This window comes from Centroberyx affinis, unplaced genomic scaffold (assembly GCF_046629955.1).
Source record: "Centroberyx affinis isolate AG114_WGS23_722 - 3 ecotype Tasmania unplaced genomic scaffold, CSIRO-AGI_Caff_v1 ptg000393l_1, whole genome shotgun sequence".
In the NCBI taxonomy this organism is placed as follows: Eukaryota; Metazoa; Chordata; class Actinopteri; order Beryciformes; family Berycidae; genus Centroberyx; species Centroberyx affinis.
In genome coordinates, this window is record NW_027279061.1 from 47,043 (window position 1) to 61,231 (window position 14,189).

At 44.3% G+C, this 14,189-nt stretch overlaps 1 protein-coding gene across 1 annotated transcript in view; it reads right to left on the bottom strand.

The window, feature by feature from the left end:
- Window positions 1–218: 218 nt before the first annotated feature.
- The window catches only part of sytl5 (synaptotagmin-like 5), a 39,843-nt gene continuing 25,872 nt past the window's right edge, over window positions 219–14,189 (bottom strand). The window contains exons 2-18 of the mRNA XM_071516158.1: window positions 12,059–12,405; window positions 11,701–11,916; window positions 10,620–10,732; window positions 10,367–10,499; window positions 9,527–9,667; window positions 8,760–8,865; window positions 8,512–8,641; window positions 7,074–7,174; window positions 6,243–6,335; window positions 4,704–4,769; window positions 3,482–3,660; window positions 3,210–3,312; window positions 2,935–3,096; window positions 2,733–2,841; window positions 2,330–2,468; window positions 1,999–2,207; window positions 219–1,714 (exon numbers count right to left, since the gene is read on the bottom strand). Coding sequence (XP_071372259.1) covers window positions 1,572–1,714; window positions 1,999–2,207; window positions 2,330–2,468; window positions 2,733–2,841; window positions 2,935–3,096; window positions 3,210–3,312; window positions 3,482–3,660; window positions 4,704–4,769; window positions 6,243–6,335; window positions 7,074–7,174; window positions 8,512–8,641; window positions 8,760–8,865; window positions 9,527–9,667; window positions 10,367–10,499; window positions 10,620–10,732; window positions 11,701–11,916; window positions 12,059–12,177 — 2,262 coding nt within the window. The 5' untranslated portion in view covers window positions 12,178–12,405 and the 3' untranslated portion in view covers window positions 219–1,571. The remainder of the gene's footprint in view (window positions 1,715–1,998; window positions 2,208–2,329; window positions 2,469–2,732; window positions 2,842–2,934; window positions 3,097–3,209; window positions 3,313–3,481; window positions 3,661–4,703; window positions 4,770–6,242; window positions 6,336–7,073; window positions 7,175–8,511; window positions 8,642–8,759; window positions 8,866–9,526; window positions 9,668–10,366; window positions 10,500–10,619; window positions 10,733–11,700; window positions 11,917–12,058; window positions 12,406–14,189) is intronic.

The window sequence follows — 14,189 nt, forward strand, 5'->3', positions numbered from 1 at the left end:
CAAGAGATGTGCGCAAATCCAGCCAACTTGGGCCAAGTGCTGGGTAGAAAAGTGAGAAATGGAGGGGAGGGAGAAGAGATGGAGGGAGAGAGAGGGTTTCATGAGTTTACAAAAAAAGCAAGAAGAAAACCTCTTAGTCAATCATATAAAATCGTTTATCATCAGAAATATTTTCAAAAGAAAAGAAAAAAGCAGTCTATGGAAAGATGTGTGTTTATTTCAAAATATTCCTGTAACACTTTTGAGACAAAATAGGATTGACTACAGTGAATTCGATGCTATGATACCAGACTTGCGGACACACAACAGAGAAAGTACATGCTGTAAGTCTAGAGTTTCTTCAGTAGTCGGGTATTGCACACGCCTCTCATCTACATTATGCTGTACAGTAAACACCATGTATTATTACTATAATTGTGCACTGTGAAACTCTTGTTTTCTCTGGCAGTTCAGAGCAGAGGATTTACCAAGGACAAAGGGGGGCATAATTGGCATTCCACATGAAGAATGGCACTACACAGCTCAACTCCAGAATCCATTTTCCGAACTAGGTGATTCATTGCAGGATGCGGTAGCGGTGGGTCGCAGAGCCTCTGGGCGACAGGGACAAGGTGACAGTCAGTGACTCATTATTAGGCTCCTCCTGAGATGAAGGCCCCGCCTGAGTGCTGACTCACTCTATAACACATAGCCCCCGCCTCAGGCTCCCTGGGAATGCGGTTACTCACAATTACACTCCCTGTTGTAAGTGTAAAGTTAGCAGGTTTCAGAGATGCCATACAGTTGTGCCATTGTTCTATCATTATCAGTGCTTTACCTGGTTTTATGTTCTGCTATTTCCGTTTTCCTCGAATATCATGCAGTTTTTTTTATTATCACACTGATACAGTGTTATGTAAATTTATGTCTATTTACTATTTTCAGTAGTGTAATCATCCTTGATCTTGTGCCACAGATTTTTCACACAAGTGTTAATGAGGGGATAAATCTGAACATGTGCTTCATTGTGTGCTTTAGAACAATATGCAGTTTGGTTGCCTGCAAAGGGAATGTAAAACTCTCCACATGCTTTGATCAATGCCTCGCCTAATGCCTTGCAAATGGAGTCTGTCAGTTGTCAACACAAGCAGGAATGACTGTTGTACAGGAACCACAGAGAAGTGGACAGACACATCAGGAGTCACACCATGTGCTTATTCAGTAGAGTTAAGTTACATACAGTACATGTATTTAATATACAGTAGTAAATAGCAGTGCTTGGTCATAACTAGATGCTTTGGAGGGCAGAGGGGGCTCATGGGAATGAGTGTGTAAGGCATGACTGGCTGTTCTGGACGGGAGGAGGAGTCTGAACAGGGTGGCTCAGGGGGCAGGGAGTCGGGACAGGGGATGGCATCAGCTCTGTATTGCAGAATAACACATCAAACTCTCTCAGCCGCCGTTTCCTTTCAGGCTTTTGAGTCCTTGATTGTTGCCGGACCCTCTGTTGTTTCACTTCTTCTCACATTTTCACTTCTTCTCGGTTCCACTTCCTCTCTTTTTCTCTCTCTCCATCTCCGCTTCAGTCCGGCTCATGTGCTGTTCCTGCGCATGCTGGATCTCAGCATCAGAGTACACTCCTGAGGGACTTCAGGGTTTTCAATCATGCGTTGCCATAGCCGCTGTTCTTCCCCATATGAGTCCATCCAGTCCACCTCGTTCCCATAGCTGTTGCCTAGAGGGAGACGGGAACACACAAACCATTTGTTCTACTTTATCTCTACTAGAGAGCCCAGAGAAACCTCCTTATTAATGCTATCTCAACACTGCGGAGCCCCCAGCAGCTGAGGCGGGCTTTGTATGCATATCAGATGAATTGATATGCGTGGTAAACATTAAAATATTAAGACCAAAGTTGTTTGGAGACTCGGGCGCACAAACAAAGTATAACCAGGGATTATGCTTTCCAGCAGACACACACACTCACACACACACACACACACACACACACACACAGACCTGTGCCAGCTCCCAGCCTGACTCCTCCCAGGAAGACGTTGCTGGCCAGGGCTTCCTTGTCCCAGACAGTGAGCTCCAGACAGACGTTGTTCAGGTCTCCTGGCTGGAGGCCGCAGTAGGTGAAGGTGTGGTTCCACTGGGGGTTCACTGTGCGTCGCTCCACTGCCGTCTTGTGCTTGGTTGACTTATTGCTGTCGGGGAGCAGGTACCTGGGTGAAAGAGCACAACTTCAATGTAGCTACTGTGAGAATACATTATGTTGAATGCTCAGGCTGTTTTTTGGTAAATCATCCATCCATCATATCGAAATATTAAGAAGAGATCATCTCACCCTTTTACAAAAGGATCAGACGTGCCTCCAGACTTGACAGCAGTCAAATTCTTGGCTTCTTTGACCAGCAGCTCAACCATGCCCCCTTTAGGCAGTGTGAAGCTGCTGGTTTTCTTGCTTTTCAGGAACCCTTTCTTTACTGAGGTGGAAGGGAGGAAGAGGGAAACCACTTAGTGAAAAAATAAACCATCTTCAGCAACAGGCCCATTTATCAATTTAACTTGGTCTGCAGCCAGGTGTCTTACATTATTTTAATGTAGGTACCACCATTTCTTTCACTTCATTTGAAAACCGACAGCCATAAATCAAGCAAGGCCAGCTAGAGCAAAGCTTTTTCCCCATTTAGGATCCAGACACACAGACATAGCATAATATATAACACACATCACAGTTAAAGATGTACCTTGCACTTGGTCCAGTGGCAGCATGAGGTTCTTCTCTGCAGGAATATACTTCAAGACGACAGTCAGCTCTCCTTTATACTGCATTGTGGAGTCCATATTGCTCTCCGCCTACACAAACATCAGTCACATACCTTTCATACATTTATCTTCATATGTTTGTGTATGAAGTTCAGCATTTATACTTTGACTTCTGTTCTTTACCTTGGGCTGTAGAGCGTACCACTGCTCTATCTGGGAATCAAACTCCCAGGAGTCAAAGGTCAGTTCCACCTCTCCCAGGAAGCTGTTGTGTCCAAATCGGTCGTGATGCCACACAGAGAGCTGCAGGGTTCGCGTCTCCAGCTGCGAGTGGCTGATCACATACTACACAACATGAGAGAATATCAGCTTAATGACTTAAGGGTTTTGAATTGAGCTAACCCTAAACAGGAAAACCATTATAGGGGCTATGTTTATTCAGACTTACAGCCACTTACCCTCAGATTCTCATTGAAGACAGGGTTTATGGTGTTGGCCTTGATGCTGGTCTTCCTCTTGCTCTGGCGAGACTTGTCTGGCAGCAGGTAAGTCTTCACATAACTGCAATGCAAGACAAAGCAAGTGAATCATGCTCAATAGGAGGAGATGGATGCACAGATCATTTGTTCTTGCTAAGGCTCTGGGTTCATGCCTCCAATGTGGCATGTCAGCTAGGATGGCCAGGCACGCGTGTGTGTGTGTGTGTGTGTGTGTGTGTGCACACTCTTACGCATCTGTGCGTTGTTTCCTCTCATCCCCTGTGGCCAGGTTGTGGCACTCTTTCACCAGGACGTTGAGAGCACCAGTTTTGTAGCTGTAGCTGATGTTCAACAGTATCTCACCGCTTACCCTGGCGTTGCCATAGTCACCGGTCTCACTGTACATGCTCATCATGCTGTTTATGCTACTCTGTTAGGCAAAGACAGTGGAGAGAGAGCAGGATGTGAGAAGAGGAGCAGGTCAAAAGAGGAGGAGAGAGTTGAAGAGGAAGAAAAGAAGAAGAAGAAAATGGAGAGCAACACATTAGATACAGAGCAAAAACAATAAAGACAGCTCAGCCTAACTAGAGGAAGACTGGATGAGAGGAGAGTGGAATGGAAGGGTATAATCAGAAGAAAGAGGGAGAAACACGGGGGAACATAAAAGAGACAAAAGACAAAAAAAGACAAAAGCTCTTTCTAGCTGACATCAATGTTACCAGGGGTTTTAAGAAAAGTGATAATTGCCTCTTAAGTGCTAAAATTAAATGTCGATCCACGTCTTTATTATTACCACAGATACCCAGAGAGTTGACTTGGCATGTATCTGTCAACAGCTGGGCATATTGACCTGCACCTCGTGAGTCAAATAGATTATTAAAGTAAAACTCAATTGCTTATGCCACAGTGTAGGTAGCCTGAAATATAAATAAATTGTGCTACCTCATACTATGTGCCTTAAAAAAAGACTCATAAACATAAAAAAGAAAGGTAAGGTAATTATGACAGGAATTTTTATTTTGGGAAGGCAAAAAACACTGCTGTGGTCGCTCTGGACAGGATAATACTGATTTGATGTGCTCAGGAAATAAAATACAATCCCTGGTAATATTGCTGTCCAGAGAGGGCTTAAGTCAGGAGGGCGGAATGGACCCACACTGTGTTACTGCTATTGTAAAGTCTAACTCATTTATTTTCCTGGAGAGAGCCAGCGAGATGAATGACGCGTTTAGTCTGAGGAGCTTAGGAGAAAGATGCTGCTGCTGCTATCCCATTAGAAAAGGTCCAGGCACACAGGCACACAGACACAAAACACAAAACACAGAACACACAAGACACAATTAATCTATCAGCAAATGCCATACATAATGTTTCTGCTCTGGTAAGTCCATGTGGTTTGTTGCTGCTGGACTTTAACTGTCCGACAATGTAATGTTGAATACAAACGTGCACACAGAAACAGAGGAGACTCACAGTCTCGGCATCCGAGTCGGGGACATTGAGGTAGCCCCACCTCCTCTCCGAGCCAGGAGTAGAGGACTAGCAGCCAGTAATGTAGGAAAAAAAGAGATAAAACGGGAAGGAAAAGGAGAAAGAAGAGAGAAGGAGAGAGGGCTGGTATGTCAGTGAAAGACCTGGACCCAGAACACAGATCCCTGGCCCCTGAGGAGGAGCTGCAAAAACCCCATCGGCGGCAGCCCAGCCAGAAACCACATCACACAGGGTTACCATGGTGATTATCAGATGAGGCCAGAGAGATTACAACTCATCTGGAATCGATTGCGATATAAACAAGGACACACTGGACATGCAGTCAACACAGGCAAATATAAACCAGACTCTGTTCTCCACAGTCCACACAGAATGAAAGTAATGTTCTTAAATGATGCTGATGATGTCTGTCTGCCAAATAATAGTATTTTCTTTTCTTATTTATTTTTCATAATAATTATTTTCCCTATTCCTTTCCCCTCAAAAGGAAGTGGAAAAATGTAAATAATAGAATTAAAATAGAATTAATAAATTAAAAAGTTACTACGAAGCTTGAGAAACATTAGAAAACAAATAATGGTAAAATGGTTAAATGCTATTTAAGTTCTGCTCTCATCATCCGCCCCAAATCCTCCGTAAAATGAATCATTTGAGACAGAATTTCGAGGACAGACTCAGCTCTTGTATCTGCATAATCTCCCTCATCACCTCCTTCCACTTCCATGCATATTGACAACGGCGCAACACAATGACTGCTGTTAGTCATCTATGAGATGACATGATAAATGTCAGACAGGAAAGATATCTGTGTCGCCTGTTTACCTATAATGGCTGAGATGGCACATGCACGCACACACACAGATACAAATGGTAGTTTAGTGACTGGATCAGTGAACATGGCATGAGTCACGAGATAAACCAATTGTTTTAGTCATTTTGTAACTAGATTTTCAGCCAGATGAAGTGCTTAGTTCTGTTCAGACGATTCTGAGGACATTCGGCGCACGCAGACACACACGTAGCTTCATCTAAAAATTTGTTTAAGCAAATTTAACAGACTTCCTAAGCGTGCTGTGTTAGTGGCGGTTGTTCGAGACACAAGCCGGCTGTCCCCGAGCCGCACCTTGTTTACACAGTCAACAGAATGGCTGGAACCTACGGCCCTGACTCACTCATCAGGTGGTGGTGAGTGTATGTGTACATACAGTGTGTGCATGTACGGTATGTCGTCGATGTCAGGTGAAAACACTGCCTGTCCAAAATGTTTACTTTCAGAAACAAAAAAAAAAAAAAAGCCTTGTTTGTAGCTTGAATGGTAGAATTTTCTCAATTCATGAAGAATCATGTCGTCCTTCAAGTGAAGTTAAAGCATGAAAGTCAACAAAATTATGTGAGTTATGAGGTTTTCACATGACAACAGCGCTGTATGTGTGTGTGTCTGTGTGTGTGTCTGTGTGTGAGCGTGCAGCTGTTTTCAGTCGCTGTGCTTTGTGTTTGCACTCGCTTCAGCATGGGCGTTACCGTGGACACTGCACTGCTGAGGCGGCGGCTGGTGGCTTTGCTGTGGGCCGACATCAGAGCGTCGATGTCCTCCTCCCCGTCCTCGTCTGAAAACTCCTGCAGACAAACAGCAGTCAGATTTAATCAAAAGGGAGACAGCATCTTGGAAGCTGGCTGACGATTCTTTGAACTAGCACAATTTGCAGTAAACGCAGCGTATCTGCGTGGGCGGATGCAGCCCGCTTCCTTAAATGCAATGAGACAAGTCAGGACAGAGTATGTTAATTTGTTTACGCGCTTATCACACGCAAAAAATGACACAGCTCACAGTAAACCTGTGAGCATGAATGACTGTGTACGTCTGTGTGCATAGTTGTGTGTGTGTGTGTGTGCATGTACTGTATGTCTGAGTGAGTCCATGCGCCTGTGTTTGTGGGAATAGCTCTGAAAGTAAATGAACGCTCGGGAAATACAGAGACAAAGCAGCTCTATACTGGCCGTCAGATCCTCCACCTGTTTCAGCCTACAGCCATTTAGCTGCTCTCCACAGTCTTTGAAGTGAGCTCTGAAGTGAAATTAAAATTCAGCCCCCTATCTGACACATCATGTCGAGTTAATCAGCCCACAGCCCATGAGCCTGATATGGATGTGGACGTATGGATCGTAAGAGGTCCGGATTACGCCTTTACCGAGAATCAGAGAAGCTTTTTGAAGTCCCCATAGAAACCTGCACAGTGCAGCCTTTGATGTGATTGTGGTCTGCAGTGAAGGTCCTGGTGAAAATCAAATATGTGAAGAGTGAGAGAGGGAGAGAGTTGAGGGAGGAATGGGAGGCGGATTGATGCTGCTTACTGTTTCGTTGAGCCCGGGGACCGAGCGGCTTCTGAGGCTGAAGGCGTCTTCGCTGGGTTCAGAGCCGGGAGCTGACAGGTCCATCTCCGATCGACTATGATCTGGCAGGGCGAGGGAGGGGAGGGGAGGGGGGGCGTTGGGGGAGTGCGGAGAAAGAATGAGAGAACATTTACTTTCAAGGATGCTGTTTGAAAACAGAATGAGCCGGGAGAGAATGGGAACACAAAGGCTGACTGAGAACTACAGACAGACAATGCGAAGGAGGGTGGGAGGAAATAGTGAAAGTCAAAGTGTTATCTGCTTAAACAAATGGATAAACATCAGGAAGCTGTGCAAAGTGACTTTGACTATACAGTCAAAATTTGGAAACACCTGATTGAATGTACTATGTTTTCCATTATCTTAAAGCCATTTTGATCTAACGGCGTATGCTTAAATGCTTGAAATTTGTTTAATAGACAAATGCCTTTGTATGAATTTATTTCCAAAGCCTTTGCCTTTCCATCAAGGCAAAGGGCGACTACTTTAAAGAATCTAAAATATAAGATAGTTTTGATTTGTTTAACATTTTTTTGGTCACTGCATAATTCCATTTGTGTTATTTCATAGTTTTGATGTCTTTACTGTTACTCTAATATATGAAAAATAGTAAAAAATCAAGTAAAATGTGTGTCCAAACTTTTGACTGGTAGTGTACATATAATGTTAAGTCAGAATATCTGCAGAGACAATGCAATAAAACAAAAAGTCTGAAGATCACAGTGGGCTTGGGAGTTCTTCAGTGTATATTACACAGGATACATGATCATACATGTAACATCTGTGTGTGTAAACAGAGATCAAATCCCTTTAGTGCCTCATGGGCATCAGCTGCTCTTTCACAGCTTTGGCTAATGACACTAATTGGAGCTTTTTTGAATCTTGACATGTGCCAGAGCACCATATGTTGCTCCCAGAGCCAGCTGTTACTGGTGGAGATAAGAGCCTGAGAAGTGACACCAACAGAGACAAGATTGTACCGAAGAAGGGGAGAGTTCAACGTATAAAGACAGCGATGGGGGAGAGTAACGGTAATTTAAATAAGTGCAAGGTGACATCTGCCCCTGACAGTGTGACACTTGAATGAGTAATTTTGTCCTTTACAAGGTACTTAACAGTCCGAGTCGAAGCGCAGCTGAAGGCTTGTGCACGATCCTAGTTAGACCGTCTATCCTCGCCTCGGACATGATCTGTTTCCAAATGACTGTTGCACAGCTAATCTTTTCCCATTCCTCTCTGCAATACTGTGACTCAATTATGGGAATGTGTTTTATGCAAGCTGAGAAACTGCGAAACAAAAGCAGGTGTTCTGGAGGGTCATGTGTCACCCCTTCAGTGTTGAACAAAAAAGGGGATTGCTAGGTGTGAGGAGGACCCCGCTGGGTTGTCATGGAGATACCTGATGAGACCGAGGCCCTGGACACAGAAATGGTGGGGGTGCCAGATTCTGTCCTGCGATGCCCGCCAGCCGTCTTCTCAGACACACAGTCACTGGAGTGAAAACTGGCAACGCTTTCTGCTCCGTCAGGCTGTGTGCATACACAAATACACACATCCACTATGTTAAAATAACTATTCAATCTGTAGAGGTGTTTTTCCTCCCAACGTGTGTGTGTGTGTGTGTGTGTGTGTGTGTCAGTTGCTGACCCTGACCCTCCGGCTGTGGCTGGGTGTGGATCTGTCCAGAGTTTGGGAACGCAGGTTGTTGGGCACCGTGGGCATTCCTGAGGACTCCAAGGCCACAGCGCTGCCCCTGAACACACAACACAAACCACTCAAAACACCAGCAGACTGCAAGGTTCACCCAAACATATACTAGTCAACTACTGTGAAATTTTTCAGGTTGTTGAATGTGTAATTACACTAATCACTGTCTTCCATCATTGTGTTACTCCCAGGGAACGACCTGCCTAACGCACCTAGGCTGGCTAATAGAAATCACTTCTTAAAACTCACTTTTGTAGAATTGCTTTTATGTAATGATCTTTTAATAATTGTGCTTGACCTCTTGACCTCATGTTTTACTTTTATATGTTTTGCTTTGCTTACATTCCCAGCAAACATTTTGAATAGATGTTGACACAACGGTCTGCACCAACGCTGAAAACCCATGTGGCGCCAAAATGAAAGTTGAGTGAAATCGGGAACTAGATATCTTTCTAATATGAACTCAAAACAGTTTCCAAAGCTGTTTTAATATGAATGAATGAATTTTTACTGTGCCATAGTATTATACTGTGAAAATTTTGTGTTCATTTGGGTTGACATTGAACCTCCATGTTGGACCCACTTGCTGGGTTGCCTTTTGCTTTTAATGTTGATTTTCTTTTTTGTTTTTATTTATTCCGTCATAAAGCACTTTGTAACTGTAGATGACTCTTTCATGGGTTAGTAATGGTAATTTGGACGGACACCTGTGTGAGCGTGGAGCCGGAGCAGAGCGGACGCTTCGTACGCTGTGAGTGTCTCCAGCAGGAGCAGAGTGAACACTGCTGCTGTCGAGTCCGTTCTCTGGCTTCAAGCTGGGCCGGCTGCCCCTTTTATCCATCTTCATCCTTCAGCGCGCGCACACACACACACACACACACATACACACACACACACACACACACACACACACAGGGACACATACACTTTTAACCAGGCAGGAGATATTCAATGATGCTCTTAATTGCATAAACAGGTTCATTACACTGTCTCTCTGCTCTCTCTGCCTTATTAGAATCATCTCATCCACTTACAGTGTGCAGTGTGCAAAGGAAATGCACTCCAGTGTTCATCAGAGCTGAAACACACGTCCCTTCCAATAGATGCTTTTCTCTATACAGCTGCTTTGTTAGAAGAGAGTGTTTTGAAACACTGTGATCCCCTCAGGAACCGTAAAAAGGAGTGTGCAACCAAGCTGAGTGCTGAAGTTTGCAGGGGGACTAGAGGAAAATCCAATTACAGCTGTGTTGCCACACCAAATGTATTATAAAAGGACATTGAAGGTCTTTGAAAAATCAAATAAGTGTTCAGCTGCTCTTTTCGAGTGCCTTGGTACTGCAGTGTGCCTTGAACATGCTGCACACTTCTTTCAAATTTGGTCTGAGATGTTTTTGCCACAGCCACTCTCTGCTTACCACATAATCTGCATATTTTTGTGTTGTATACTTGTAATTTAAAACATTAAATAATTCAAAACCTATAAAACACAGTGTTACATGTGTTTGTGTGTATATTAGTTCTGCTATTTTGTATGTTTCAGTCCTTACCCTTTCCTCCTGGCTCCATCCACAAGGTTCTGTATTGCACTTTTGCTGGATCTGGGTGTGTCAGGCCGCTCAGATTCAGGAAGGCCTTGTTTATCTTGGGTTGACATGATCTCTGGAGACTTCTTGTCTGTGGCTTGCGATCAAAAACATCATCAGTCAATCAACAAAGTCAGCCCACATACTATTTCCACAATTATCATTATGGTTTGGATTACTGGGCTACAGTTTGCAGTACATTAGCGGTCATGCTCACCGGTGGGACTGCTCATGATCGTCTGTTTGACCACATCGCTGAGCACCGTCCCCTGCTCAAAGCGCTTGGACCGCTCCTCCAGAAACCACTCGCCTGTCACCACCTTCAGCTCCCTGCCGTGCAAACACATCACCCACCTCATGCTCATACCGGAAAATCAACGCCTACAAACATATTTCCAGTCGCTGTTAAAGGAAGAATCCCCAAGACACTCTTACACTGTTCGATAGCAGCAATCTGCAATGTACAGTGAATTCCAGGAGTTGTTTTGTGATGAAATATTGTAATTTACATTTTTGAGCACCCACGTTCCCTCAGCCTGCTGTGTCTACTTCGAGTGATTTCCTAAATTTCCCAGAATGACTTTTGACATCCCCCAGAGAACTTGTCTGAACTTGTTGCATTCAGCTGTTGGCTATATGTGTAGGAGGAGAGGGCAAAAGGGTTAGCCATAGTAAGAGGCAGACAGCGAGTCGGGAAGAAGCAAGAATCATGCCCCTTACTCATGTCTTGTGGCTGCATTGCATTCTGGTTTATTGAGGCTACTGTCGGTGGAGAAATTGATATCTCTGCCTCTTCTACAATGGACTTCTCCCTGTATGAGTGTTGAACGTCTAGTCTAGAAAGAAGTCTTCGCTTTTTGATTCTCAGGGACTGACACCAAAACGTGATGTGCACTGTGGTGTTTTAGATAGTTGAAACATTTTCTGCTATCAAACTCTATTGTACTGTAACTGCACTGGAAATATCTTGACGTGATGTCACATTGTCTGTGTCTGTGTTTGGACAGTTATCCACATGAAAAAGAAAAATACACCACCAAACAGCAAAATGGGCCCAAAAATGCAAGGTACATCACCAATAGCTGTTTTGGTAACAGTGTTAAAGTGTTTTAGGGTGGATTTTTCCTCTAAGAATAAACCTCAGCACTGGAGAGGATCACAGCAGCGAAACACCTGAGGCCCTCACAGACAAATGGAGACAGATGTGGTGTCATTAAGCATCAAATCCAAACCATCTGGAGTCAATTCCAGCCATAAATACTAAGCTGTTCTGTTCCCTGCTGCGATATCACACTTACGAGATCTTGGCACAAACGTTACACTTCCACTGGCGTCCTTTAGGAGCTGTCACGCGGCATTCGCTGCAGACGCGCTGCTGACACTCCTCACACAGCTCCCCGCGGTCGAAGATCAGGCCCAGGGTCTTCAGGCAGCGGGCGCACTGGCGTTCCCCAACCTCCTGGGGCCGGCAGGAACCCCTCCGCTTGATCTCCAGCAGCTCATTCTTCAGCTTCCTACAGGAGAGAAAGAGGAGAAGACGGAGAGATATTAAGAGAAGTTGAAAGCGAGAGAGAGATGAACAGAAGTCAAAGCCTAGGAAACATGATGGTTCACCACAAAATAATCATAGGCTTGTGATAATATCAAAGTTCTCACCGTATCCTCTTCTCCTCTCGTTTCCTCAGTTTCTCGTCTTTCTGCAGCACCTTCAGGATCACTTCTCTTTCATGTTCCAGCAGAAAGGAGAGGTTCAGGTCCTCCCCGGCCCGCTCCATTGGTCCAGACAATCAAACCAGTCGAGGGACGGTGGGGTTTTGTTGCATGTAGGGAGTCAGAGAGAACTACATGACCCCGTGACGCACTCTGGTTTGGGTTCTGTTACGTTCCGTTAATGTTTGGGCTGCTGTTCTTTTGGCATTCGCATAGTCGGAACTTGTAATTCGGAAAGCTCCCCAGGTCCCTCCGGCGCTCCTCTTCTCATCACAGAGTGTTTCTCCGGTGCGCTGAGGAAATTACAACCAACAAACGGCAATCACTTTCACCTCCACAGGAAACCTAAACAAAGTCAAACAGACACCAGGGACATGTGCTTTAGTCAATAAAATATGGCTGATGTTACCAACTTAGAAAAGGCCACTGATGGTTAAGCCTGGCTTTGCACTGAAAGAGCTGCTGGTTAACATGCTTGTCTTTTCACATGGCCGGTGTAAAAAGTCCTAATTAAAACAAGACATTGATTGGCAGGATTACAAAAGGAACTACGATTAATTGGTGGACCTGACAGCTACACAGCAGCCTCACAACCTACCAATTAGTCTCCACCGCTGACCTCCAGAGCCCAACACCCACATTTCTCCACACAGTATGGCATTAATCAGCTTCTATTAGTCAACCTCTAGCTTTCCATGAAATTCAGAACACCAATTATGGATATGCATGCAGACAGGCATGCGCACACATTCACATGCCAGTCTTCTGTTAATTATTTTGGACATTTCCTCACTAGTGATAAATGGTCCACAGGGTACATGGTGTTAAACAGTGCAAATGCCACTCCTAGCCCTGCTGTGGTGCACTGTGGGAATACTAAATGGCCCTTTGCTGAATACCTCTCACACTGCTGTCAATAGACTAGATAGGATTGCTGTTCTTTCAACGCTGTACATACACTCACAGACACACACACGCACGCACACACACACCAAGATTTTCTATCCAACTGTCTGATTAAGTGCAGTCTCAAGATGTTGCTGTGAGAAGGACAACATGGGTGAACCTCTGGAGGATGAGAGGAAACAATATCATGCTATAATATGTTGCTCATTTCTATTTTTAAGGTCCTGTGATGAGCAGCGTCACACAGTTACGCTGCTCAATGCTTAGCAATTATGATTCAGGATTTCAAGTAGCAATGTTCTGCTTTCCAGCATCTTACTGAGAGAGGAAATGAGATGATGATGTGGCGACAAAACAGAAACTGGAAAAAAAGACATGATGCTGTGGGAGAGGCAGAGGGGAAGAGGTTAGATGGAGGAACTGAAAAAGAGACTAAATGAGGGAATATTCAGAGAGAGAGAGAGAGAGAGAGAGAGAGAGAGAGAGAGAGAGAGAGAGAGAAAGAGGCCATGACAAGAATGAAATCTGAGCAAGCCAAGTTTTATAGTGCTGCAATGTGATTTATCATTGTGTTTTAATTCAAGAACATTACCTAATGGGTTTATACTGACACTGATGTATAGCTTTAACAAAGCCATATGGATTAACACAAATCGGCATCTATTTGAGTTATCCACACCGTGCAAATTCAAAAACTCATAAGAGAGTTTATATGAGGCACAGAGGAGACATTTTGCCACTGCTTGTACATAAATAAGGTTGGGATAAAATGGGTGGAGATTAAAGCGGGATAATATAATAAGTGAATGCAGTGGAGGGATCTGCAGGAGCCCACGCCAATCTCCTTCAGTCCTTATTCATTACTGTCTCTTTCATCCTCATCCTGTCTTCTCTTGCCTCTTATCTTTGCTTTACATGAATTACTGCTAATGAACCGGCAGACACCCTCCCAGCTTCAGTTGCAGCCCAAGACGCATCAAGACATCAGTGATTAGCATTTTAAGTTGCACTGCAGCTGCATTGTTACTGATGAAGAGATCTTTGTCTTTAGGAAGCCAGGCAGGGGTTTAATTGAGCAAATAATGAAGATTTACAGATTTGATTCAAAATGATGCATACAAACCTGCCTTTCTCCACTATTAACTCACTGTTTCTTCTCTTGGAAGAACTG